Source organism: Girardinichthys multiradiatus, chromosome 15 (assembly GCF_021462225.1).
Source record: "Girardinichthys multiradiatus isolate DD_20200921_A chromosome 15, DD_fGirMul_XY1, whole genome shotgun sequence".
Lineage (NCBI taxonomy): Eukaryota > Metazoa > Chordata > Actinopteri > Cyprinodontiformes > Goodeidae > Girardinichthys > Girardinichthys multiradiatus.
The window spans coordinates 40,629,756-40,656,099 of record NC_061808.1 but is presented as its reverse complement, the minus strand read 5'-3'; the positions used below and the strand labels follow the sequence as shown (position 1 = coordinate 40,656,099).

The 26,344-nt window shown below is 40.2% G+C and overlaps 1 protein-coding gene across 2 annotated transcripts in view; it reads left to right on the top strand.

Annotated features, from left to right (window-relative positions):
* The window catches only part of nus1 (NUS1 dehydrodolichyl diphosphate synthase subunit), a 70,159-nt gene that overhangs the window by 20,336 nt on the left and 23,479 nt on the right, over positions 1–26,344 (top strand). For both annotated transcript variants that reach the window (XM_047388492.1, XM_047388491.1), the window contains exons 2-3: positions 13,872–14,003; positions 25,231–25,383. In XM_047388492.1, coding sequence (XP_047244448.1) covers positions 13,872–14,003; positions 25,231–25,383 — 285 coding nt within the window. The remainder of the gene's footprint in view (positions 1–13,871; positions 14,004–25,230; positions 25,384–26,344) is intronic.

The following is a 26,344-nucleotide window of genomic DNA, read 5'->3' as shown; positions in this document are numbered from 1 at the left end:
ATTTGACCTATTGGAAGCATATATATAGTAAAGAGAATTGGCCCAAGTACTGAACCCTGTGGTACTCCACAATTAACTCTGGAGTTTAAAGATGATTTATCATTTACATGAACAAACTGGAATCTGTTGGACAGATAAGATTTAAACCAGCCTAGCACTGTTCCCCTGATCCCTACAGCATATTGCAGCCTTTCTAAGAGAATATTGTGATCGACTATATCAAATGCAGCACTGAGATCTAACAGAACCAGTACACACACAAGTCCATTATCTGAGGCCATAAAAATATCATTAGTGACTTTCAGCAGAGCTGTTTCAGTGCTTTGATGAGCTCTGAAGCCTGACTGAAACTCTTCAAACAGGTCATTGCTGTGTAAATGCTCACACATTTGATTAGCAACTATTTTCTCAAGAATTTTAGATAAGAATGGAAGATTGGATATAGGTCTGTAATTTTTCCAAGTCATCTCGATCAAGCGAAGGTTTTTTAAGTAAAGGTTTAATTACAGTTACTTTAAAAGCCTGTGGTACATATCCATTTACTAAAGATAGATTAATCATAACCAAAATGAGGCTGGTAATCAGAGGGATCACTTCCTTAAATAATTTGGTTGGGATTGGGTCTAACATACAAGTTGAAGGTTTAGATGAAGCTAATATTTCTGATAACTCAGGAAGCTCCACAGGATCAAAACAGTCCAAACACAGATCAGGTTCTACAGTTATTTCCAATGTTGTCTCACTTACTGAGGATGAAGTACCGTATTTTCCGCACTATAAGGCGCACTTAAAAACCATTAATTTTCTCAAACAATGATAGTGCGCCTTGTAATCCGGAGCGCCTTATATATGGATCAATTGGTTAATTGGTTGATCCATACTGGTTGTACACGGCGCTCTGTCAAAATATTTCAGTACGACTGGTAAACTACAAAGCCGCACCGCTTGCAGCATTACGGCTACCGTAGTCAGGGGTGTCGCCGAAGTAATAGCGGTAAACACCTGTACTTTGCTTACTCCTAGTCCAACACCACTTGTGTGTGTATAACGACCCCAAAATTGCACCTTTCAAGAGACACGCTTACGATGCTGAGTTCAAACTCAAGGCTGTCAGCTACGTAGTCGAACATGGGAATATGAAAAAAGTTCTAAAATAGGCCATTCATTGAAGGTGCGCCTTATAATCCGGTGCGCCTTATAGTGCGGAAAATACGGTAATCATCTTCGGGAGTATGTCAAAAATTTTCTTTTTAATAGAATCAATTTTATTTAAGAAGAATCCCATAAAGTTATGACTGCTGAGAGCTAAGGGAATGGATGGCTCTACAGAGCTATGACTCTGTGTAAGTTTAGCAACTGTACTAAAGAGAAACCTAGGATTATTCTTGTTCTCTTCTATTAATGATGAGAAATAAGCTGTTCTAGCTTGGTGAAGTGTCTTTTTATACAGATTAAGTAGGAATACTCTAGGTGTGTTGAGCGCCATTTTCTCTCCAATTTTCTAACATTGTGCTTTAAAGTACGCAGCTCTGAATTAAACCATGGAGCTAGCCTCCTATGAATAATTACCTTCTTTTTCAAGGGTGCTGCATTGTCTAATGCACCACACAATGATGAAGTAACACTGAACAAAAGAATCAATTTGTGAAGGGGAAGAAACAAAATTATTCCCCTCCACTGTGTTTTTCTGTGATAATGAGGAAATCAAAAGTGGAACAGATTATTTTAAAGGTTGTTACAGCATCGTCTGATAATGATCTACTATAATGAAATTTTCTTTCAGGTGTGGAGTTGTCGGTTAAGTAAAACTCAAAGCTTATTAAAAAATGGTCAGACAGGACATATAAATATTGTTATGTCTTTACACTCAATGCCATGTCAGCACAAGGTCCAGAGAATGAATACAAAGGTGGGTAGGTGTGTTAATGTTTTGTGCAAAGCCAATTGAGTCTAAGATAGCATTAAATACTATATTTAGGATATCACTTTCAGTGTCAACATGAATGTTAAAATCCCCCACTATAATAACCTTATCTGTATTTAACACTAAATCAGATAAAAGGTCTGAAAACTGATCAGAAAATTGAGAGTAAGGGCCTGGTGGACGGTACAAAACAACAAACAAGTAGTTTTAGTGCTTTGCAATTTGGATGAGGAAAACTTAAGGATTAGATGTTCAAAAGAGTTGTAGCTATTGATTGGTCTGGGACTAATCAATAAATCTGACTGAAAGATGATTACTACTCCTCCTCCTCGCCCAGTATTTCGAGGAATGTGAAAATTTAAATAATTAGTAGGAGTTGACTCATTTATAGTAACATAATCCTCCTACTGCAGCCAGGTTTCTGTGAGGCAAAATAAATCAATATGATTGTCACAAATCAGGTCACTAACTAGCAATGTCTTTGAAGAGAGATCTTATGTTCAGTAAGCCACATTTAATAGTTTTTTTTTCTTTTTAATCTAAGTTGTTTATTTTTAGTAGAAATGAGCATAGCGGCATAATTTCAGCATAGCGGCGACAATTTACAGCGTTGTGGCCCGCTTTTGGCCAACACCTGAAGATGAAACTGATTCTTCCTCTATGGATTCAGTTACTGTTTCAACATTTATGACATCACTTGTGTCAAGAACATTTTCTTGCAGTGAAAACTCACCTTCTTCAACAGATTCTAATGAACCGCTAACATACAGTACAGAGACCATGGATTACTTTAAGGTGCTTCACAAGCCTGTTTTGGTGTACCATGGTCACCTATGCAAAATAAACACTTCATTGTCTGATATGACACTAAATACTCTTGCTTGCAACTCTGGGAGTTTCCTTTGTTTCCCCAACATCTGTGTTGTAGATAGTTTTTTGGAGAAAGGTGAAAACAGTGGTCAAGAAAGAACTCTATGCCGTACCAAAGTCATAATTTGCCTTAAAGAGCTCATAAAGAGCTCCAACAGAACATTTTGCCTTACACGGAATAGCATACTTGTCGATCACCATAAAGAACGTGTAAATGCATTTGAAAGCGGACCCTTCCTCTGCCTCCAGCACGACAACAAGACGTGATAAGACTTTAGTTTTATGTCATGGAACAGTGAAGACTGTTCTGAAGAGTGAAAAAACCTGAGACCAAAGACATAAAAGTCTGGACAGAGGAATCAGTTCTCTCTCTGCAAGAATGTTTTAAGTGTACTGACTGGAATCTATTCAAAATATCGTGTGGTGAAGATTTAGACTCTTTGGTCGATGTTGCATACTCATATTACTTTTTGCAGAGACATGATTATTCCATGTAGACCATGGGCCACTAAATCAGTCAAGTCCTGTTTACACAAGAAATTAATTGCTTTTAAGCAAGGACCAGTTCCTGACCAGCATTTAGCAATAAAAGAATTAAAACTTGAAATTTTAAAAGCAAAACAAAAGTACAAAGCCAAATTGGATAAGAAAATGGCCACAAACCAACTTGGTTCAGCATGGCCTAGTATGAAGACTATTGCTGGACTTCAGAAGCCACATAGCTGCACTCGTGTCACTTTAGATGGTTTTTATTCAGACTCCGATCTGGCAAATGCTTTTAATTAGGCCCGAGCAGGAAGCCTGCAAGGGCCTCTTGTATTCGTAGTGTTTCTTATTCTTTCTTATTCCATTGCCTCTTTGCGGGACAATTTGGGGACTTTGCCTAGCCCCTAGATCAGAATGAGCTTTATTGCCATGTTCGTATACAAACAAGGAATTTGACTCCGGTACACTTTGCTCTTTGGTTTTGTTTTTGCATTACAGAATATACATATTTATAATGTACAATATACACATATATAAATAAAAGGAGCATTTGCAACATCTGTATGCTGTTGTTTTGTACTCTATTGAATGTTCAACAGAGAAACAGCCTGGGGGAAGAAACTGTCTCTGTGGCGGCTGGTTTTAGCGAACAGTGCTCTGTAGCGGCGGCCTGAAGGTAAAGCTCTGAACAGTTTATGTGCAGGGTGTGTGGGGTCTGCAGAGATTTTAGCAGCTCTTTTCCTGACCTTAGACCTGTATAAGTCCTGGAATGAGGGAAGGTCAGCCCTGATTATTCTCTTTGCAGTCCTGATTATTCGTTGCAGTCTGGACCTGTCCTGTTTTGTGGATGAGCCAAACCACACTGAGATGGATGAAGACAAGACAGACTGAATGATGGCAGTGTAGAAGATGACCAACAGCTCCTGTGGAAGGTTGGACTTCTTGAGTTGCCTCAGGAAGTACAGTCTCTGCTGGGCCTTCTTTCGAACAGTGTCTATGTGTGAAGGCCATCTCAGGTCCTCAGAGATGGTGGTTCCTAAGAACCTCAAGTCGTCCACGGCCGATACAGTGTTGTTGAGGATGGTGAGGGGGGTGTATGGGGGTGGTGTTCTCCGAAGGTCCACCACCATTTCCACAGTCTTGAGTGGGTTGAGTTCAAGGTAGTTCTGACCGCACCAGTGGACCAGCCGATCCACCTGCTGTCTGTATGCAGACTCATCACCGTCCTGGATCAGACCAATGACAGTGGTGTCATCTGCAAACTTAAGGAGTTTCATGGACGAGTCCGATGAGGTGCAGTCATTTGTGTACAGAGAGAAGAGGAGTGGGGATAGAACACACCCCTGGGGGGCACCAGTACTTATTGATCTGGATCGGGAGAAGATGCTCCCCAGTCTCACCTGCTGCTGTTGGTCCGTCAGGAAGTTGTTGATCCACTGACAGGTGGAGGCTGGGACGTTGAGCTGTGTGAGCTTCTTGTGGAGGATGTCTGGTATGATAGTGTTGAAGGCCGAGCTGAAGTCTACAAACAGGATCCTGGCGTACGTCCCTGGGTGGTCGAGGTGTTGCAGGATGAAGTGTAGACCTAAGTTAACAGCATCATCTGCCGACCTGTTTGCTCGGTAAGCAAACTGCAGGGGGTCCAGCAGGGGGCCTGTGATGTCTTTCAGGTGCTTCAGCACCAGCTGCTCAAAGGATTTCATGACCACAGACGTCAGGGCTACAGGCCTGTAGTCATTTAATCCTAGGATGGTGGGTTTCTTGGGAACCGGGATGATGGTGGATTGTTTGAGGCAGGAGGGGACCTCACTTTTCTCCAGTCACTTGTTGAAGATCCTTGTGAGGATCGGAGCAAGTTGATATGCGCAGGCTTTCAGGCATGTTGGGGAGACGTTATCAGGTCCTCCAGCTTTCTTTGTTTTCATGCGCTGAAAGAGCCTGTTTACCTCTTCCTCAGAGATCTTTAGTGCAGGCAGAGGATCTGAAGGTAGGGGGTTGGTAGCTTTATGGGAAGAACTTGTTCCTGGATGGGATGTGGAGGAGATGATTTGAGGTGTGAATGGCTTCTTGTCATGTCTGCTGTAGAAGCCATTCAGACGGTTGGCCAGGAGACAACTCTGTTCAGGATGGGTGGAGGGGCTCCTATAGGCAGTCAGGTTTCTCAGACCAGTCCATACAGCTGAAGTGTCACCAGTAGAAAGGATGTTCTTCAGCTTCTCATTGTAGCTTCTCTTGGCTGCTTTGATCTCCTTTGTTAGTATGTTCCTGGCCTGCCTGTACCGCGCCCAATCTCCACTGCTGTGAGCTTCTTCCTTTTCCCTGCGCAGATTCCTGAGGTGTGGAGTAAACCATGACTTGTTGTTCCCAAAGGTACAGAAGGTCTTGGTCTGCACACACATGTCCTCACAGAAACTGATGTATGATGTCACCACATCAGTTAGTTGGTTTAGGTCAGTGGCTGAAGCTTCAAAAACAGTCCAGTCTGTGCATTCAAAGCAGGCCTGTAGCATCTGCTTTGATTCCTCAGTCCACTTCTTAACAGTGTGAACCTTGGGTTTGGAAGCTCTTAGTTTCTGTCTGTAGGTTGGGATGAGGTGGATTAGATAATGATCTGAAAAACCCAGAGCAGCCCTGGTAACAGCATGATATGAGTCCTTTAAAGCTGTGTAACAATGGTCCAGTGTGTTTTTGTCTCTGGTGGGACACTTAATATGCTGTCTGTATTTGGGGAGTTCATTGGAGAGGTTTGCTCTGTTAAAATCTCCCAGTATTATGATGAAAGAGTCCATGTATTTTTTCACCAGGTCTGTAATCAGCTCAGCAAGATGTTTTTCCGCGGCAGAAGTGCAGCCATGCGGTGGAAAATATGAGCCGATTATTATAAACGAGGGAAACTCTCGGTGAATAAAACGGTTTACAGTTTATGGAAAATGACTCCAGATCAGGACTACATGTTTTTCCCCAGCACTTTTATGTCTCTGCACCAACCTTCATTTATATTGTTAGGTATTAATTAGTCAACTCAGAGGCAAGAACGATAGAGTCAGATTTACTTGCAGCAAGGGTAGCTCACTTTTACAGTGCAGACTACAAAGTCTTGGCACCCCTCTCTCTTTATTTATACATGCTGGGTCACACACAGTTCAACAAACATTCAGGGTGTGTGTGTGTGTGTCTGTGTGTGTGTGTGTGTGTGTGTGTGTGGAGTCAGGAAGGTCAGGGTTCATGCGTCTTGATTTTAAACAGAGAGGGAGTGAGGACTTGGTAATCATAACTCACTCGCCTCCCACATATCCCTTTCTGTGGCATGTAGGAGGGAAAAGCACTTAGAGCAGACATGAGTGATAAACAATACAAACGTTTTCAAACCCTAACAGTCCCCCCTTTTTTATCACGAATAAAGTCATCATGATTAGATACATGTAAAAGAAAACACTCTGTGTGAGCAAAAAACCCACGGACGATAAGCAGATTATATTGCGGGAAAAATACTGAGTACAATAATAATATAATAAATGAAAGAAAACAAAATGTAAGAAAAGTAAAAGAATTAAAACAAGCCTTGTTCATGTCATCATTGTACTTTTTCTCATTCCACTTAAATAGCAACTTCTTTCGATTTTCTGCTATAAGAAGTACAATTATGAGTACACTCAGGCGTCAAAGATATTTTCATTTACAACATGTCATCATAGGAGTAGTGGTCTTTATTTTGTAGCTCGGTAGAATAAACCTTTTCTGTGTCATCATAGTCATCTGTCTTTGGGTTCAGTGTGGTGTCAACATTTATACACAGTATTTAAAGAGTATGTGGGTGTTATCTCAACTTAAAAGAGTTTGTGCTTTATGGCCTAGACCCTCTTCGGGTCAGGGGTAACAAAGTTATCTATGAACAGACCTTCTGCTGGTTCCTGAGACATCACCCAAAAGGAATGGGTTTTAACCATTAAACGTCTGATACTGGTTTTTACAGCTTCCTCCTCTAACACAGATGTTCTGAGGAGAGAGGTAACCTAAAGGTCATACACTTTGGAACACTTTAGAGCACTTAATAAAATAATTTCCATTGCATAATGTATTGAATTAGTCATGGGATTCCTAATTCTATAGATTGTATTCTCTGCCTGCTGCTTTTTTAATTTGTAGGCTAGTAATTTGGATGATTTTCCCCCTGTTTCATTTTAGAAAGGTCAGTTTTTTCTGTTTATCATTAGAGTAGATTTCATTCAATTTATTCTTTATTCTATTAATTTCCATTTTTGTTCCCTGATTCAGTGTCTTTTTGTGTGTACACTCAAAGTTTTCTAATTCTGACTGTAGCTGTTCCACTTTTTCTTTTCTATGTTTTTTTTTAATTGGAGCAGTAACCTATTATTTTCCCCCTTCTCAGACACTTTGGGATGCTGAGATTCTTCAAAATATTGCTTTATCTCTGTTCTTATTTGTTCACTCATTTGTCCTAAAATTCTCATGTTTATCCTCCAATTAGTCCTCCTTTTTTCAAATTCCAATATTACATTTAGGTAGATGGGGGCATGATTGGATAGATCCATAGTGTCAATGCTACAATTTATGACCCTGTACATGTCCTTTTGAAACATTAGGTAGTAATCTAGTCGAGAATAAACCGAGTGCGGATGGGAGAAGAAGGTCCATTTTTGTGGGGTTCAATTCTCTCCATATATCAACTAGATCAACCTCCTTCATCATTATTTTTATATTTTTTGGTAAGTGTTTTTCCTCCTGTGTAGCATAGTTTTGATGTGTCTAACACGGTGTGTAGTCTAACATTGAAGTCTCCTCCACAGATTTCCTGTGTATCTGAGACCATGAACTCTAAACTTTGTTTAAAGAATTTCCACTCAGACATTGGAGGAGCATAAATGTTAAAAAAGCTGACCAGAGCCCCCTGTAAATAACCACAGATTAAGACAAATCTCCCCTCTGGATCTTTCTTAACATATGTACATTGAAAATTCAATTTTCTTAAGATTAATATTACAACCCCTCTCCTTGAGCCATGTCTATATGAAGAAGAATATTGGCCAAATCCCCATCTTTTAAGTTTTTCATGTTCTGGATCTGATAAGTGTGTCTCTTGAAGTAGAGACACTTTATTTCTTCTTGCTTTAATTTTACCATAATCTTGCTCCTTTTAATTGAATTTCCTAGGCAATTTACATTATATGTACTTCCTTTTATTGACTTGGTATTTTGCATTTTATGTCCTTTGAAAACTTGTTGACCCCTGCCTAAAAAAAACTACTTTCTCCCCCCGTGCTATCAATAACAGTAGCACAAACATGAACTACACCAAAACTAAGAACATATTAGCTTCCAGTGGTAAAGCTTCTTTCCTGACCTCAGATCTCAGTTGGACTGTGAGAATAGAGGGAAAGTATCTTCCTGTCCTAGTTGTCCTGACTTTTTAAACATCATTTCCTATGCCCGTACTATGCTCTTCATGCTATAACTAATACCACCCACACTACCTAGAAGAGAATACCTTTGAATTAAGTCCCATTTTATTTCTCATAGTTGTTGCCTATATATTTATTCAGCTGCCGCTGAATATTGCAGTATTCTCTGGTCGCCAGAAAAGCTTGCACCTTGTCGTTGCTCCAAGGGGTGATTTTTCCGGATAACTGTGCGAACTCCATCATGTTTCTCTCACTCGCTTGAATGCACGTTTGAAAATGCCGGTTGTTTTTTTTTTTACGCTGGTCGACTCTTACGGTTGGCTGCGCCCACGGCCGATCAGTGAACGCCGTTTGTTCACGTCACGTACAGCCTCGCTTAGCCCTACTAAGGAAGGAGGTACCAAAAAAGTAGGTACCGGTACTGAATGCTCGTGAGGCGAGCAGAGTGGAGCCGAGTCGGGCCAAATCAACCCAGTGGAAAAGGGGCAAAACTGATGTGGCATGGTGCCTTGCAAGCAATGGCTTTCTGGCCAGTGCACGAAAGGGCTGAGGTGTGCAAACATAACATCTATGGTATTTATGAATGTGGTGGACACAGTCGATCGGTCGATGCAGAACAGTTGTGCAATATGCTGGATGGGCAAATTTAGCCTCAGGCGCATTAGAGTCAGGAGGAGCATCTGGAAGAGTGAAAGTTTTCGACCAGTCTGTGGTAAACGGGGAAGGATCTGAGACAGCGCACCCATCAAACATCCAAACACAGAAGCCCGTGTAGTACTTGACAATCGCATCATCTTTTAGGAAATGCTCATCCATCTTTTTTCCTGACAGTTTTCTGTTCTCTAGCAGGCGGTTCTGCATATCTTTAGCTACTGCATTCTTGCTGTTCATTTTCATCTTTTGCGTTTTCATCCACCTCTGACCTCTGTTCAGCTACATCCACCTCAACATTCAGTGCAGTTTAATTCATCTGCTATCTTACCAGTTACATCCTGTGAGGCTGCAGGTGCAGAGTTCTCCCCTCTGGTAGCTCTTTGTCTCTTTATCCTACGGGCAAATGGCTCAGGAGTTGTTGCTTTAAGTTCTGTGTGTCCAAGATGTAAAGAAGGTACCCAGAATCGGACTCTATAAATTCATAGGCTGGCTTCCCTAAGATAGAAATACATGCTTAGACATATGTGGTTTTGCAGCCAATGTAAAATTCCTAGGTACCAAATAGGATTTAAATATGACTTTATTAAACTTCCCTGAGTGGAAATGCTGTGAACACACAAACAGGCTTTGGGAAATGTTGGTGAAGGTGATATTAGATGGCCTTACAGCCGCTACCCATGACATCCGGTGCCTCTTTGTTAGCTCTGCCACCTGTGCTCCATTCTGTTGCTTCCAAGCCCAGAAAACGGAAAAAAACTCACTCCATTTGGGATACGTTTTTTCCCCCTGGTCATGAGAAAGATTTTGGCAGTTAATAATGCCACAACCATTTGTTGTTGTATTGTTTTGTTTTTGTTTTTTTTAATGTTTAATCAAAACAAAACCGCACAGCTCCATCAAGATGCCCGCCTCTACTAGCCTCCGTATGCTACGCTCCCGAATGCATTGCGCTGCTGACGTCGCATTCACAAGCCCTATTGGCGAATGTCGTGATGATGAAAGGGCATGCAATAAATGTTTTGCTCTGCAGCCCTCTGCTGGGCTTTGCTATTTTTAGGGGTGCAAGTAGCAACCAAGACAGGTGGAGAGCGCCTGTGTGTGTCGTTTTAATGTCTTAGTGCCTTGGGGTGATAAGCCATTCTGCAATTGGAAAAATTTCAGTTCCAAATTTCCATCCAAACAATGTTGTTTTTCTGGCTACATCGGCTGTTTTGGCAAAGAAACAATTTTGTTATATATTTTTTTTTATTCATTTAGCAGAACATCTTAACGCTCCCTCAAAACAACATAAATAAAATATTTGTTATAATGGGTGTCAATTAGATATTCATGACTCATATTTCAAACACACACAGAGACACAACACAATATCAACTAGCACCCTTCTTGTATTTTAGTCCATTTTTGTAGTGTTCAGTGTTTTTGGCATGTATTTTGCACGGTAAGAAAACCTCGGCTTCCATTGGAATATTATGTGATTTTTATTAATGATTAATATGCTCTACTTCGTAGTTGTGGTTGGGGGGAATCTGAGCTAAAACTAGTTTTCCCTTTACTTTAAAAGGAAATGGCCTAAATGTATATTTAACCATTACAGTATATGAAAAATATGTGGTTGTAATTTTAATTCAGTGTGACTGAGGGTAAAGAATGTAGGCATTTATACAAATGTAGCATTCTATACGCCATGCAATGGAGGGGATCATGAAATTTGAATTTTCAAATTGTAAAACAAATCCAGGCCAAGTTTCATACAACTTGCTATTAAAATGACCACTGACAGTGGTAAACTATATCATAGCCACAGCTGTCCTGGGCAGAATGACAAGTGAGGCTGCCAGTCAATTGGTGGCACCGAGCCCTCTGACCACCATCAGCAGGCAAGACAGGTGAAGTGTCTTGTGGGTAGAATAATTTGCCAGATTGCCTCAGTGGAATGAATTTGACAGCAGTGTTCAGCTTTCCTTAGTTTAACTCACATTATGCATCTAATTTCTGTAGCTAAATTAAGACTCTTTGAGTCAGGTTTCAAATTAAATGTTTGAAACACCCAGGTTTTATACCAACTGTTTTTTTCTCTGCAAAAGGCAGTGTTGTGCCACCCACTAAAATATGCTTTAGTTGTCTTAACCTTCCTGCAGTCCTGGAGGGGTCACTCAAGTTTTCCCATCTCTTTCGTGGTTTTCCCCACACACCAGGCTGCAGGGAGCCCTCCACATCACATTTCTGACCACTGGCCTAAATGTTTGGTCCTGTATTAGTCAGACCAACCCCGCGTGCAGTTCTTTCTGGCGCCCTTCCATGACATCTGCCTCGCTCTGTACTAGCAATTAGCCAGGACTGTGGCAGGATTAAATGCATAGGCCATCATAATTTATTGCTAACTTTACTAAATATATTCTCAGCTGTCCACGTCAATGTAGGATTATAGCAAACATACAGGTCCTTCTCAAAATATTAGCATATTGTGATAAAGTTCATTATTTTCCATAATGTCATGATGAAAATTTAACATTCATATATTTTAAATTCATTGCACACTAACTGAAATATTTCAGGTCTTTTATTGTCTTAATACGGATGATTTTGGCATACAGCTCATGAAAACCCAAAATTCCTATCTCACAAAATTAGCATATTTCATCCGACCAATAAAAGAAAAGTGTTTTTAATACAAAAAACGTCAACCTTCAAATAATCATGTACAGTTATGCACTCAATACTTGGTCGGGAATTCTTTTGCAGAAATGACTGCTTCAATGCGGCGTGGCATGGAGGCAATCAGCCTGTGGCACTGCTGAGGTCTTATGGAGGCCCAGGATTCTTTGATAGCGGCCTTTAGCTCATCCGGAGTGTTGGGTCTTGAGTCTCTCAACTTTCTCTTCACAATATCCCACAGATTCTCTATGGGGTTCAGGTCAGGAGAGTTGGCAGGCCAATTGAGCACAGTGATACCATGGTCAGTAAACCATTTACCAGTGGTTTTGGCACTGTGAGCAGGTGCCAGGTCGTGCTGAAAAATGAAATCTTCATCTCCATAAAGCTTTTCAGCAGATGGAAGCATGAAGTGCTCCAAAATCTCCTGATAGCTAGCTGCATTGACCCTGCCCTTGATAAAACACAGTGGACCAACACCAGCAGCTGACACGGCACCCCGGACCATCACTGACTGTGGGTACTTGACACTGGACTTCTGGCATTTTGGCATTTCCTTCTTCCCAGTCTTCCTCCAGACTCTGGCACCTTGATTTCTGAATGACATGCAGAATTTGCTTTCATCCAAAAAAAGTACTTTGGACCACTGAGCAACAGTCCAGTGCTGCTTCTATGTAGCCCAGGTCTGGGGAATGCGGCACCTGTAGCCCATTTCCTGCACACACCTGTGCACGGTGGCTCTGGATGTTTCTACTCCAGACTCAGTCCACTGCTTCCGCAAGTCCCCCAAGGTCTGGAATCGGCCCTTCTCCACAATCTTCCTCAGGGTCCGGTCACCTCTTCTCGTTGTGCACCGTTTTCTGCCACACTTTTTCCTTCCCACAGACTTCCCACTGAGGTGCCTTGATACAGCACTGTGGGAACAGCCTATTCGTTCAGAAATGTCTTTCTGTGTCTTACCCTCTTGCTTGAGGGTGTCAATAGTGGCCTTCTGGACAGCAGTCAGGTCGGTAGTCTTACCCATGATTGGGGTTTTGAGTGATGAACCAGGCTGGGAGTTTTAAAGGCCTCAGGAATCTTTTGCAGGTGTTTAGAGTTAACTCGTTGATTCAGATGATTAGGTTCATAGCTCGTTTAGAGACCCTTTTAATGATATGCTAATTTTGTGAGATAGGAATTTTGGGTTTTCATGAGCTGTATGCCAAAATGATCCGTATTAAGACAATAAAAGACCTGAAATATTTCAGTTAGTGTGCAATGAATCTAAAATATATGAATGTAAAATTTTCATCATGACATTATGGAAAATAATGAACTTTATCACAATATGCTAATATTTTGAGAAGGACCAGTAAACCAGTACTCCAGAAAATGTGGTGTTAATGATTAAAATGTTAGTCTTAGTACCAGCACAGAGAATAAACTAGGGAACTCTCATCTAAGGACATTTCCCTGATCTCCATGTTTTCTTTGAAAGAAAACCATAGAATAGACAAAGAAAACTGGCTCCTGTAGAAGAACAAGCAAACCTGACATGAAACACTCCCAGCTGGGCTCTAAACCAGACAGCACCAACTACTAAATCACTTCTTAGCTTTGCAAAGTTGTTTTATATATATTTATATATATATATATATATATACATACCTTGACCCTTTTGACTCATGTATTTCTTTGGAAATATGCCAAAGAATGTTTTATTTTAAATATGTGGAAACAAATTGCAAAAGCTCTTCAGTTGCTTGGATGATTCAGTAAGTGTTATAATAAACTTGTTTTCATTGCTTGGTCAATGAAATGCATCATCTTGGTCACTCTGATTTTCTATAAAATTCCTTTTTGACCTGTATGTCTTATATTAGGTATTTTCCAGAAGAACCACATCTGTCTTCAGGAAGAGATAGTGAAGAAACAACAAAGCTTGTTGGGTGGAGATGACTCTAGATACAATATGGAGTTACTGAAGAGCAGCACAGACAAACCCCAGCACTTTGGTAAGAACTTAAGGCAGCCTCTCAGTTGGGATTTGAAGTATATTTTTTATGTTTACCTGTTTGTAATCTTGTTCAATATAAGCTTCTTTCAACCTGTAATTTCTTGATGATTATGTAAATATTTATCTGTTAATAGGGCTGGAACTTTAGATTAATTTAATAATAGGTGAATCTGTCAAAGTTAGTTAGTTGGCTAACAATCAGCCGTCTGTATTTCCTATCAGCACAGCACCTTTTTTGGACTCTATTGCCGGCATCGGTTCCTGTAGATCTAACCCTGTTTCTTTAGGGGCCAAGAGTGGGATACTTTGCTTTGTCAACGTCTAACTTATTTGCTCTACACTCACACTGTATGCCTGGCAGACAAAAGAGGTGATACTGCCCCTAGATCCTCTTGTAGTGCAATGTAGTTACAAAACCAAACCTTTACATGGTTCTATAATTGGACATCAACATTAGAATTTCAGGTTAGCCTCTTGTTGTTGTCAATTCTTTGCCACGGCCAGCCATTGCTGATACACTAAGCTCTGCAGTTTACAAAATCAGAATGAATTATATTTTCTCAACCTGACTTAGAAAGAAAACTAGATTTTTTTTAGTAAGGTTTAGTAAAGAGGAAGATGCTTCTTGGATGTAAATATCTGTATCTTAATTGCTTGATTTGAGGTCTGGTAGCTGACTAATCCATTAACAGACCAATTTTGAATGTGCCATTGTATTGACTCCCGTTTGCAGAAGCTCACATCCTCATGTGAGAGGCCATGTCAGGGAGGAACAGTTCTGTAGAGCTGGGCACAAAGCAATTTTAATATTTTATTGAAAACAGAAAATGTGAATAACAATGATAAAGAAAGGCTCTCATGGTTTTCCAGTGCTAAACTATGATCTCAGTGTAAGCTCTTCGCTGGGCCCTTATACTATGTATAAGGCTATGGTTTTTTTTGTTTTGGTTTTTTTTTTATGGACTCCGTTGTTGCAGTGGGTGGGCCACAGCTGCAGCCTCAATGTCAGAGGACATAATTTACATAAACAATGCAACTTTCAGAGCCCATAATGAAAACACACACTACAAACAGCCTGGTAGATCACAAGGGTCTTTGAGGTAAAGTTCTAGTAAAGCCCCGGGAAAGTGAAATTACCCTGGCAAATTTGTATCAAAACACGACCTGGGCTTTCAAAAGCCTGGGGCTTTTTACACACAATGGAAAAGGGGCTTCTGTTCTAAATAACAAACACTGCTAATCCACCTCTATTGCTTTTGCCGCTACTCTTTAAATTTTCTCTGATGTTGGAGTCAGACATGTGATCCTCCAGCCAGGTTTCGGTGAAACAGATAGTACTGCATTTTTATAACCCTGCCTGGGTCTTTGTCAGAGCTTCAAGTTCACAAGTTGTTTTTGCCAGTGATCTCACAGTCTCCATTGTGATTGATAGAATAGATAATTTAAACTTTGTCCTTCTCTTTCTCAGCTTCGCTCATGCTCTGCATCCATGATTCAGTGATGTCTCTTAAGTCTATTGGGGGGGGGGGGATACTAGTTGCTTGGTAACACCAAACACCATAATATTGAAATACAATATTCTAGATATCTTAAATGTTACTTCTTAAATAGAAGAATTGATTTATGGATGAAATCACCTTGGTTATCAAACGCTGGTGGTGTAGGGGTTAAGTGCGTGACCATGTGCAGGAGCTATAGTCCTCGATGCGGCTGTCCTGGACCCGGTGACCTTTGCAGAATGTCTCCCCCTCCATTTGCCCTCTTTTCTGTCTACCTACTGTTGGAAAAATGAAAAAAATAAAGGCCTCTAGTGCTGCAAAAAAAAAATATATATATATATTTAAAAAAAAGAAGCAGCTGCTCACTATTGAATTTTTTTTCTTGCACTTTATTAAATTTAATTCAGTCCACTTTATTGATAAAGTTCCAATTTACAACAAATATCATTTCGAGGCACTTTTCAAAAATAATTCATTCCATCCAGGGATTTTTAGAAGGCAGCAGACAAACAGCAAACACAGACACACATATCCGTGAGTCCTTTCTATGTTAAAGAAAAAGTAAGGAGTCAATAGCTGTAATCTCATTTATTGGCTTCATCCAGGAGTGAGACACAGCTAAGCAGATTATCTCTAAATTTGTTTAAAATCTATAGGATGAAAAACAAAGCGTAATTATTGAGGTGGACTCAGTGCAGACTTAAAGCGGATGTCCACTGGACATGTCCGCACAAAGCTCAGTTTTTACGACAATAAACTGCTCAGCAGGAAAAAGTCTTTACATCGTAATTAGGATTGCTCCGATCAGGTTTGAGATCACCCATGAGTTACCGATCGAATGGATTGGCTGTAAATTTATTGACTTAGTTATAAGTTCTACTGGCTACGTGATCTGGAAAAAAGGAACCATAAAATCACCTTAATTTAAAACATGTTTTTACTTACTTTTTCAAGGAAAACTAAATACAAAAAACTTGGCACAAAGGCACAATGGAGCAACTATTCAGTCAAAAGGACAACTGAAAAACCTGCAGTAATCAATACAATACAATATTTATACAAATACAATATTTAACTGCTTGAACAGGTTAAGTAATGCAGAGAGCCAAATAAATCTTACAAAAATTGCCTAAATCAAATAATGTCAAGTAAAAAAGGAAACTCTCAAAGTCAAATGCAGGTTGCATTCACATAAACAATCATAAGATACTAAATCAAAACTACCTGGGAGCATGGCTTTTTTTTGCAAACTTTGTTGTGCATTGTCAAAGAAAAAACAACATAGTGTTTATCTTTTTCAGTATTCATAAAATCAATCAATACAAAGTGTCTATTGCTTCAAATGTGAAATAAAATAGCCCATTTGCTACCCTAACAACATGTATAGGACAATAATCAGAATCAGAAAAGCTTTATTGCCAAGTACGTTTTTGGACATACAAGGAATTTGTATGTAAACCTTGAAACAGAAAAACAGCACAAGTAAAATTAAAGTGCATTTGCTATGAACAGGCAAAAAATGTCTAAATGGAAACATTGTTCATGTTTCTATCCAGAACCTTAATGATAATGAAGGACACAGCCCATTTTCCACATTGTAGCATGGGTTGTGTATGGCTTCCTTCTATATTCATCTGGTAAACTGCCCAACAGAAACTACACAACCACGTTGTTTTTTAGTCTTTGTACCCTTGTTGAAAGGTTTCCAGCATCCAGTTCCAAAAGCATCTTTTGAAATACGTCAAAACTGTACTTAAGAGTTTGGGGATATTTCAGGTCCAAGCATAAGTCAACCCTAGCAGGTGGTAGCAGGCTCTGCTGAGATCCCCAAGGCGGGTGAGTAGAATAGAACCTTCGATGACAATTCCTACATCGTTGAAATGCCCACTTTCATCCCGAACCAGGTACACAGCCATCAATTCAATTCAATTCAGTTTTATTTATATAGCGCCACTTCACAACACGTCGCCTCAAGGCACTTCACAACAGTCAGGTTCATACATTCCAATTAATCGTAACCATTGAACAGTGCAGTCAGATTCAGTTATTTATTAAAATTGGATAAAAAGTTTTTCTATCTAAGGAAACCCAGCAGATTGCATCCAGTCAGTGACTTGCACCATTCCCTCCTCCTGGATGAGCATGTAGAGACAGTGGACAGTCACTGGCATTGACTTTGCAGCAATCCCTCATACTGAGCATGCATGTAGCGACAGTGGAGAGGAAAAACTCCCTTTTAACAGGAAGAAACCTCCAGCAGAACCAGGCTCAGTGTGAGCGGCCATCTGCCACAACCCACTGGGGGTTTGAGAGAACAGAGCAGAGACACAAAGAGAACAAAGAAGCACTGATCCAGGAGTACTTTCTATGGGAAGGAAAAGTAAATGTTAATGGATGTAGCTCCTTTAGTCGTTTCATCTAGAAAGAAAGAACAGATAAACTCTGTGTCTGAAAGAGAGCACATATAATTAATTACACCTGGGATGTCAGCTCTTCTTCAACACTGACAGATGAATTCTCGATGTTCGGTAGATATATACAAGCAGACAGAACATCATCAAAAAAAAAAAAATCAAACCACCTAAAATCAATCAGCTGTCCAACACTGTATGATTAATGCTAGTGATGTCAAAGAGATTTATGCATATATCTTGGTAGATACCTTGTACAGATTTGGAAATAGTTTTAAGCAGCCATAAATGCTAAATAACCCCAGTGATTATGACGTTTTCGGGTTGTGTTTGTAGCAGAACTGCAAAAGATAGCTTGGCACTTCATACATAAGATTTGAAGGTTTTTCTGAATTACAGCATGAAATTAGTTTAAACAGCTATACAGTTTGTCAGTTTTCAACTATAGTATTGGGAATAAACTGGCAGCAACCACACATGCAGGTAAACATTTCTGCCTGAAATGAGATCTGCCTTGATCTACCACAGTGGGAGAACAAGTATTTGATATACTGACCAATTTTGCAGATTTTCCCACTTGCAAAGCATGTAGAAGTATTTAATTTTTTTCATAGGTACTCTTCAACTGTGAGCAACTGAATCTAAAAAAAAATCCAGAAAATCACATTGTGTAATTTTTAAGTAATTAATTAGCATTTTATTGCACGACATAAGTATTTGATACATCAGAAAAACAAAACCTAATATTTGGTACAGAAACCTTTTGCAATTACAGATATCAGACGTTTCCTGTAATTCTTGACGAGGTTTGCACACACTGCAGCAAGGATTTTGGACCACTCCTCCATACAGATCTTCTCCAGATCCTCTGGGTTTCGGGGCTGTCACTGGGCATTACAAACTTTCAACTCCTTCCAAAGATTTTTAATTGGGCTCAGGTCTGAAGACTGGCTCATGAAGAGGATGCTCAGGATTCTCCATAATGTTCTTCATTTTATGAAGAATCCATCTTTCCACAATGATCTCCAGATGTTCCAGAGGAGTCCCCAGAACAGAGCCAGCCTTCTTTATCAGCTTGTTGAGTTTTTTAAGTCCCTGGCTCTGATGCTGCTTCCCCAGCAGATGATGGTAGAAGAGATCACACTCTCCACAACAGACTTATAGAAGATATGCAGCATCTTGCTGCAAACACCAAAGGACCTAAGCTTCCTCAAGAAGTACAGTCTGCTCTGTCCCTTCTTGTAGATGGCTTCACAGTTGCATCTCCACTCTAGTCTGTTGTCCAGGTGAACACCGAGGTATTTATACTCCTCCACCACCTCCACTTCGTCTCCCATGATAGAAATCGTTTTTGACTTATTCCTGTTTCTCTTAAAATCTACAATCATCTCCTTTGTTTTAGTCACGTTCAAAATGAGATGATTGTTTCCACACCATGCCACAAAGCGGTCCACCACCTTCCTGTACTCAGCTTCTTGTCCATCTCTGATCCACCCCACGACTGCAGAATCATCCGAGTATTTCTGCAGATGACAGGAGTCTGTCTTGTACTGGAAGTCTGAGGTGTACAGAGTGAAAAGGAATGGTGAGAGTACAGTTCCCTGTGGTGCTCCTGTGCTGCTGACTACCTGGTTAGACTCACAACCCTTCATTCTCACAAACTGTGGTCTGTTTGTCAGGTAGTCTTTGATCCAGGAGATTGTTGAGGCCTCCACCTGAGTCTTCTGGAGTTTCTGACAAAGCAAATCAGGTTGGATTGTATTAAATGCACTGGAGAAATCAAAGAACATGATCCTCACAGTGCTGCTGGCTTTGTCCAGATGACAGTGGGTTTGTTGAAGCAGGTGTATGATGGCATCTTCAACTCCAACTCCACAGCGATAAGCAAACTGAAGGGGGTCCTGATGGTTTACTGTTTGCTTACTCAAGTGGGCCAACAGGAGTCTCTCTAGGACCTTCATGATGTGAGATGTCAGGGCAACAGGTCTATAGTCATTGAGGACTGATGGGTGAGTTTTCTTTGGTACCGGAACAAGACAGGAGGTCGTCCACAACACCGGAACCTTCTTCTGGGCCAGGCTAAGGTTGAAGAGGTGCTGCAGAATCCCACAGAGCTGCTCTGCACAGACCTTCAGGACTAGAGCTGACATGATCTGGACCTGCAGCCTTGTTCTGATTCAGTCTCTCCAGTTGCATCTTCACTTGACTTCTTGAGACACACAGGTGGAAGGGGGAAGCAAAGGAAGCATCAGCATCTTCTGATATGGTTGAAGGCAAACATGTAGAAGCAGAAGGGTCTAGGGCTGAGGTGGAAGATAAAAAATGTGAGGTGTTGCTGGACAGCTGTAGGTTCTGTGGGTCAAAGGAAGGTTGAATGTCTGTTTGGCTGTGAGCAGGAGAGGAGGATGCTGAGCTTGTTTCTGAACTGAACCTACTGAAGAATGTGTTCAGTTCATTGGCTCTGTCCAGACCTTCATCGGTCCGATCATCCCTCTGCCTGAAGCCCGTGATCTTCTTCATCCCTGTCCACACATCTCTGATATTGTTTTGCTGTTGTCACAGTCAGGTTATTGTCCACGCACCATGCTGACAGATGCTCCACCTCTGCCCTGTAAGCCGTCTCATCCCCTCCTGAGATGAGCCCCACCACCGTGGTTTTGTCTGCGAACTTGATGATGGTGTTGCTCGGGTGGGTGGGGTAGGGTGTAGAGCAGGGGGCTCAGCACACAGCCCTGTGGAGAGCCCGGGGACCTTGTGTGCGCTGCAGGATTTTGATCCATGGCGGCGTGATGTGATACTAATGGTCTTCTTTGAGACTGTGGTACCAGCTCTCTTCAGGTCATAGACTAGGTCCTGCCTTGTAGTTCTGGGCTGATCCCTCGCCTTCCTCAGGATCATTGATTCCACCCTGAGGTAAGATCTTGCATGGAGCCCCAGACCGAGGGAGACTGAACTTCTTCCATTTTCATATAATTGCGCCAACAGTTGTTGCCATCTCACCTAGCCGCTTGGCTATTTTCTTGTGGCCCATACCAGCCTTGTGCAGGTCTACTGTTATACTGTATTGCTTATGTCTTTACACAGCTCTCTCGTTTTGGCCATTGTGGAGAGGTTGGAGTTTGTTTGAGTGTGTGGACAGGTGTCTTTTATACAGATAACAAGTTCAAACTGATGCAGTTAATACAGGTAATCAGTGGAGAACATGAGGGCTTCTTAAAGAAGAACTGACAGCCATGTGAGAACTGATATTCTTATTTGTGTCATGCAGTAGAATGCAAATTAATCATAAAAAATTACACAATGTGATTTACTGGATTTTTGTTTTAGATTCTGGCAATCACAGTTAAATGACAGTTAAAGACTAAAATTAAAGACTTCTACATGCTTTGCAAGTGGGAAAACCTCCACAATCTGCAGTTTATCAAATACTTGTTCTTCCCGCTGTATGTTGTAATTGTTTAAATAGATTATAGACTTTTTGCCATACTGTATTTTGCGAGGTTGGAGCATGGTAAGTAAAAACTTTGGTGGCACAAATACATGAACTTACAGGCAGGCACAAGGTGAAGAAAAGAGGAACATGGTCATCAAATTGGGCAGAACTGTAAGGAAACCGAGAAGGACAAAAACATGGAAGAGGAAGGCAAACAAGAGTGAACAGAAAGAAGTCAGGGGCTTAAATAAATGATGAAGAGAAGAAAGATGACAAAGAAAACCAGAAGGGCAATCGGGAGATGTGGAGCAGCTGTACAGGCAGGGCAGCAGAAGGTAGACTAATTAACCAGGGAGGAGCTGAAGAGAAATATGAAACCCAGGGAATTAAGGCTATATTCATACTTCAGGTCTTGTTGCTAAATTCCAATTTATTTCTTTCTTTTGCTGAAATCAGTTTTTTTCTTTTTTTTTTGCATGGTCATTCAAACTCCTAATTAAATGCAACCACCGTCAGACTGAACATCTGAACGGTTCACGATCCCAAAGCGACCTGTATGCAAAGAAGTAGAATGTAGACACTACACAGTAGCAGTAGCAAAAGTATTAATGTTTTATTACTTTGTGTTATGATTAAGTTCCTGAGCAATGGGATCCAACAATATTATGACATATCATAACAAGATGAAGAAAGGTAAGAAAAAAATGAGATTACATCCATTTACAATGGTCTTTTTTGAAGCATTGGCTTCTACTTCTGTAGAGAAGTCTGTGTGGGTGCATAGTCAGAGCTAGGATGATGACATGAAAGTCTGATGTATTGTGACATGACAGTTCTAACTGTGGATGCTTCAAAAAGATATGTATCTGATTTATTTTGAAAATTGAAATGTTTTAGGAGGTGGGAGGCTGTTTTGACTCCCATGAAAATACTGAATATGGGTTGCATATGATCAAAAACAAAATCGAGTTTGGCCAACATTTGCCTGCAGTGTGAACTTAGCCTAACAAATGTAACAGGAAAGATCTCTAGAATACAAACATAAAAGAATGAACTAATAAGCAAAACACCCACTGTAACAATAAAAGGCATAGGGAACAGATGAAGGAAATACCTAAGGAACATTATACACAGCAAGGAAATATTTAAAAATACAAACAAAATAAAATCCAATCACCACAAGATCATGACGCCTAAGTTGAATTTAGGTTTTCCTTAAACCTGTTTTTTTTAAATTAAGATTTCTGTCTGCTTCTTCCCAATCCTCTTTTGAAGTCGGACGTGGTTTGAGTGAATTTTAGGCATATAAAAAATAAAGCTTAGATAATGTTGGGATTATGAATCTGAGAATATTATTTAATATTAATATTTTATCAAATAATATTTGGGTCTGTTAAGGGTTGTCTTGTAAATACCAGCCCAGTAAGGCGATGGTATTAGGACAAAATAGAAAGGTGTGAGATGAGCTCTGGCATTATTGAACAGCATAAACTCTGCACATATATGGAATGAATTCACACAATTTGATGATGCCACACGTGGGCACAGCTTACGCCATTCCATTGGCTGTAACCTTTAAGAGGAAAAAAAATGGGGAGCCACAGCGATGCACTGAGGCTCTGTCCTTTCCACAGATACCTGGCTTCAAATGTTGCTTGCTGCCTTTTTCTGCTCGTCCCGCGCCCTCTCTCAGATGTGTTTTATCACTGAAAGCATAAAGAATTAAAGCATTAAAAACCTCTGCTGCCATAGAAAAGAAAGATGTTCAATATTTCCACAACTTCAACTAGACCAAACAAATTAGGGGAAAAAATGACTAGTCCCAGTTATGGCTTTTAAGAACTTACATCCCCTATTCATAAGCTGTATACTTGGCTGAAAACGGAATTTCATAAGTATATTGAATGCATATCAAAAGTCATGTAATGGGCACACCTATGTGATAAAAAAAAACCTAACCCACAAATCATTAAGATTCACATGCCTTTATACCATAGTGAACACAAACATGCTCCTGGAGACAGACACACAACACACCTTCTATCACCTTCTAGCCAAAACCTCTGCCTGATAAGAGAGAGAGCGAGCTACAGTAAAAAAATAGGAAATAAAAAGTATGCGCAAATACAGGGGTTAGACAATGAAACTGGAACACCAGGTTTTAGACCACAATAATTTATTAGTATGGTGTAGGGCCTCCTTCTGCAGCCAATACAGTACAGCGTCAATTCGTCTGTGTGTATTGGTGCATTGTCATCCTGATACACGGCACCACCTTCAGGATACAATGTTTGAACCATTGGATGCACATGGTCCTCAAGAATGGTTCGGTAGTTCTTGGCAGTGACGCGCCCATCTAGCACAAGTATTGGGCCAAGGGAATGCCATGATATGGCAGCCCAAACCATCACTGATCCACCCCCATGCTTCACTCTGGGCATGCAACAGTCTGGGTGGTACGCTTCTTTGGGGCTTCTCCACACCGTAACTTTCCTGTGGGGAAAACAGTAAAGGTGGACTCATCAGAGAACAATACATGTTTCACATTGTCCACAGCCCAAGATTTACGCTCCTTGCACCATGGAAACCAACGTTTGGCATTGGCATGAGTGACCAAAGGTTTGGCTATAGCAGCCCGGCCGTGTATATTGACCCTTTGGAGCTCCTGACGAACAGTTCTGGTGGAAACAGGAGAGTAGAGGTGCACATTTAATTCTGTCGTGATTTGGGCAGCCATAGTTTTATGTTTTTTGGATACAATCCGGGTTAGCACCCGAACATCCCTTTCAGACAGCTTCCTCTTGCGTCCACAGTTAATCCTGTTGGATGTGGTTCGTCCTTCTTGGTGGTATGGTGACATTACCCTGGATACCGTGGTTCTTGATACATCACAAAGACTTGCTGTCTTGGTCACAGATGCGCCAGCAAGACGTGCACCAACAATTTGTCTTCTTTTGAACTCTGGTATGTCACCCATACTGTTGTGTGCATTTCAATATTTTGAGCAAAACTGTGCTCTTACCCTGCTAATTGAACCTTCACACTCTGCTCTTACTGGTGCAATCAATGAAGACTGGCTACCAGGCTGGTCCAATTTAGCCATGAAACCTCCCACACTAAAATGACAGGTGTTTCAGTTTCATTGTCCAACCCCTGTATATACATGTATTAACTGATCTGTCTTGTTTTTGTTCATTTCTTTTGATTTAGCTACTTAATGACTGTTTGTATCATATTAACAGTTTGTGAATATTGTTCACCAGTCATACAACTGAACAGAGAGAGAGAAATTTCTGGAAGGGCTGTGCAGCACAGAGCCTTTTCAGAAAGCGCTTTCTCAAAACGTTAATGGCTCAACAGAAGAAGAACATGGTTGTAAATGTGTAGTCTTTGTGCAAACAAGCTAAAATGCTAAACACCCGAATTGACGACATGGCAGATAACGAGAGAAAGTACATATTTAAAAAGTACATTTACGTGCGCTTCCTCTTGTTTTATTAGCGTTTTAACGGAGTCTAAACATCTAAAGATAGTGAATGAAAACTGTTGAACTTATAATCATATTTCTATATAGGCAGCTCTAATACTGACTTTATACTGACTCTAATACTGGGCTTTTATTAATTTTATTAATCAACCATACCTTTATATTACTTTTATTTTTACATGCTGCTTGAATACATTTTTTCAGTGTACTATCCTTGCTGAAACATCATTCACTGCTAAATGCTGTGCGCTTTTGTTTTGTCCTTGTCTTCTCTTTTCGACATAATCAGTGACTGTAAGCCTTAGAATGTGCAAAAGAAAGAACACTGTCATAGTACATTTTGCTCATTTTGTTTTAGTCATGATTCTCGTATATTGACTATAAATGTTTGTCAGTTGTGTCATGTAGACCCATAGTGAAGGTGCTCTCTCCAGAAGATGGGAAGCATAGTATTGTCCAGGCAGCAAGAAAGCTTTGTCACTCTGTGGAGAAGAAGGAGTGGAGCGCTAAAGACATCAGTGTCTCCATGTTGGACATACTTCTCAGAGGTATGAGTCAATTAATATATGTACCAACAAATTAATCAACACACAAAACACTTTTTTCTGCTGTACACAATTTGTTTTTGTCTCCTGAATGTGTTATGATGAATGTGTGTAATCATTGTTGGTCCAGTAATTATAAATCACCAGTCGAAAGTTTAGACACACCCACCTATCCTGAGTAGGAGGGTCTAATTATTTAAATATTTGGACTGTCAAATGTCAACCTTATACTTTACATTAGCTCCTAGTGTAATATAAATTGCCCCTATCTAAATACGTTTTCCTATCAAAGAAGTTCCACTGCTTGATTATGATAATAAACACCAGTTTCTCAAAACATTTACCGTGCAACTCTTCTCCACCATAGATATATTTATTTAATTAAATGTTTATATCTGTAGATTGTATTCATTGTAAATTGTTATTCATAAAAATGTTTTTAAGCACCTCTGTTGACATTACAGACAGGCATCAACTAATCACTTATGTCATTCTTATTTTCTTTTCATTTTATCATGTTATTGTAACAATAAGAAACTCATTAAAACCAGTTGTTAAAAGTAGCAGCAAGGCACACTGGCATCAGCAGTTCAGTTTATATAGACCCCAAAATAACTGTAACTCTATGCGTTACATTAACGCTCAGCTTGGACTCCTGCTTTACTTGCACAATGATCACCTGCACTGTTGTATTGCTCTTGCATCTTATACTGCTCTATACTTACTCTCACTCACTTAAAACTGTGCACATATATTTATATTATATTGTAGATATGTTTATACTGTTTAATTTGTATTGTATTGCACCGACTACGCCAAAACAAATTCCTTGTATGTCCAAAAACGTACTTGGCAATAAAGCTTTTCTGATTCTGATTCTGATTCTGATAAATCTAATCTCAAGACTTTTTAGAGGACAAAAAGGTCTCATTCATATCCATTTATAAAGAATTATATAATCAAT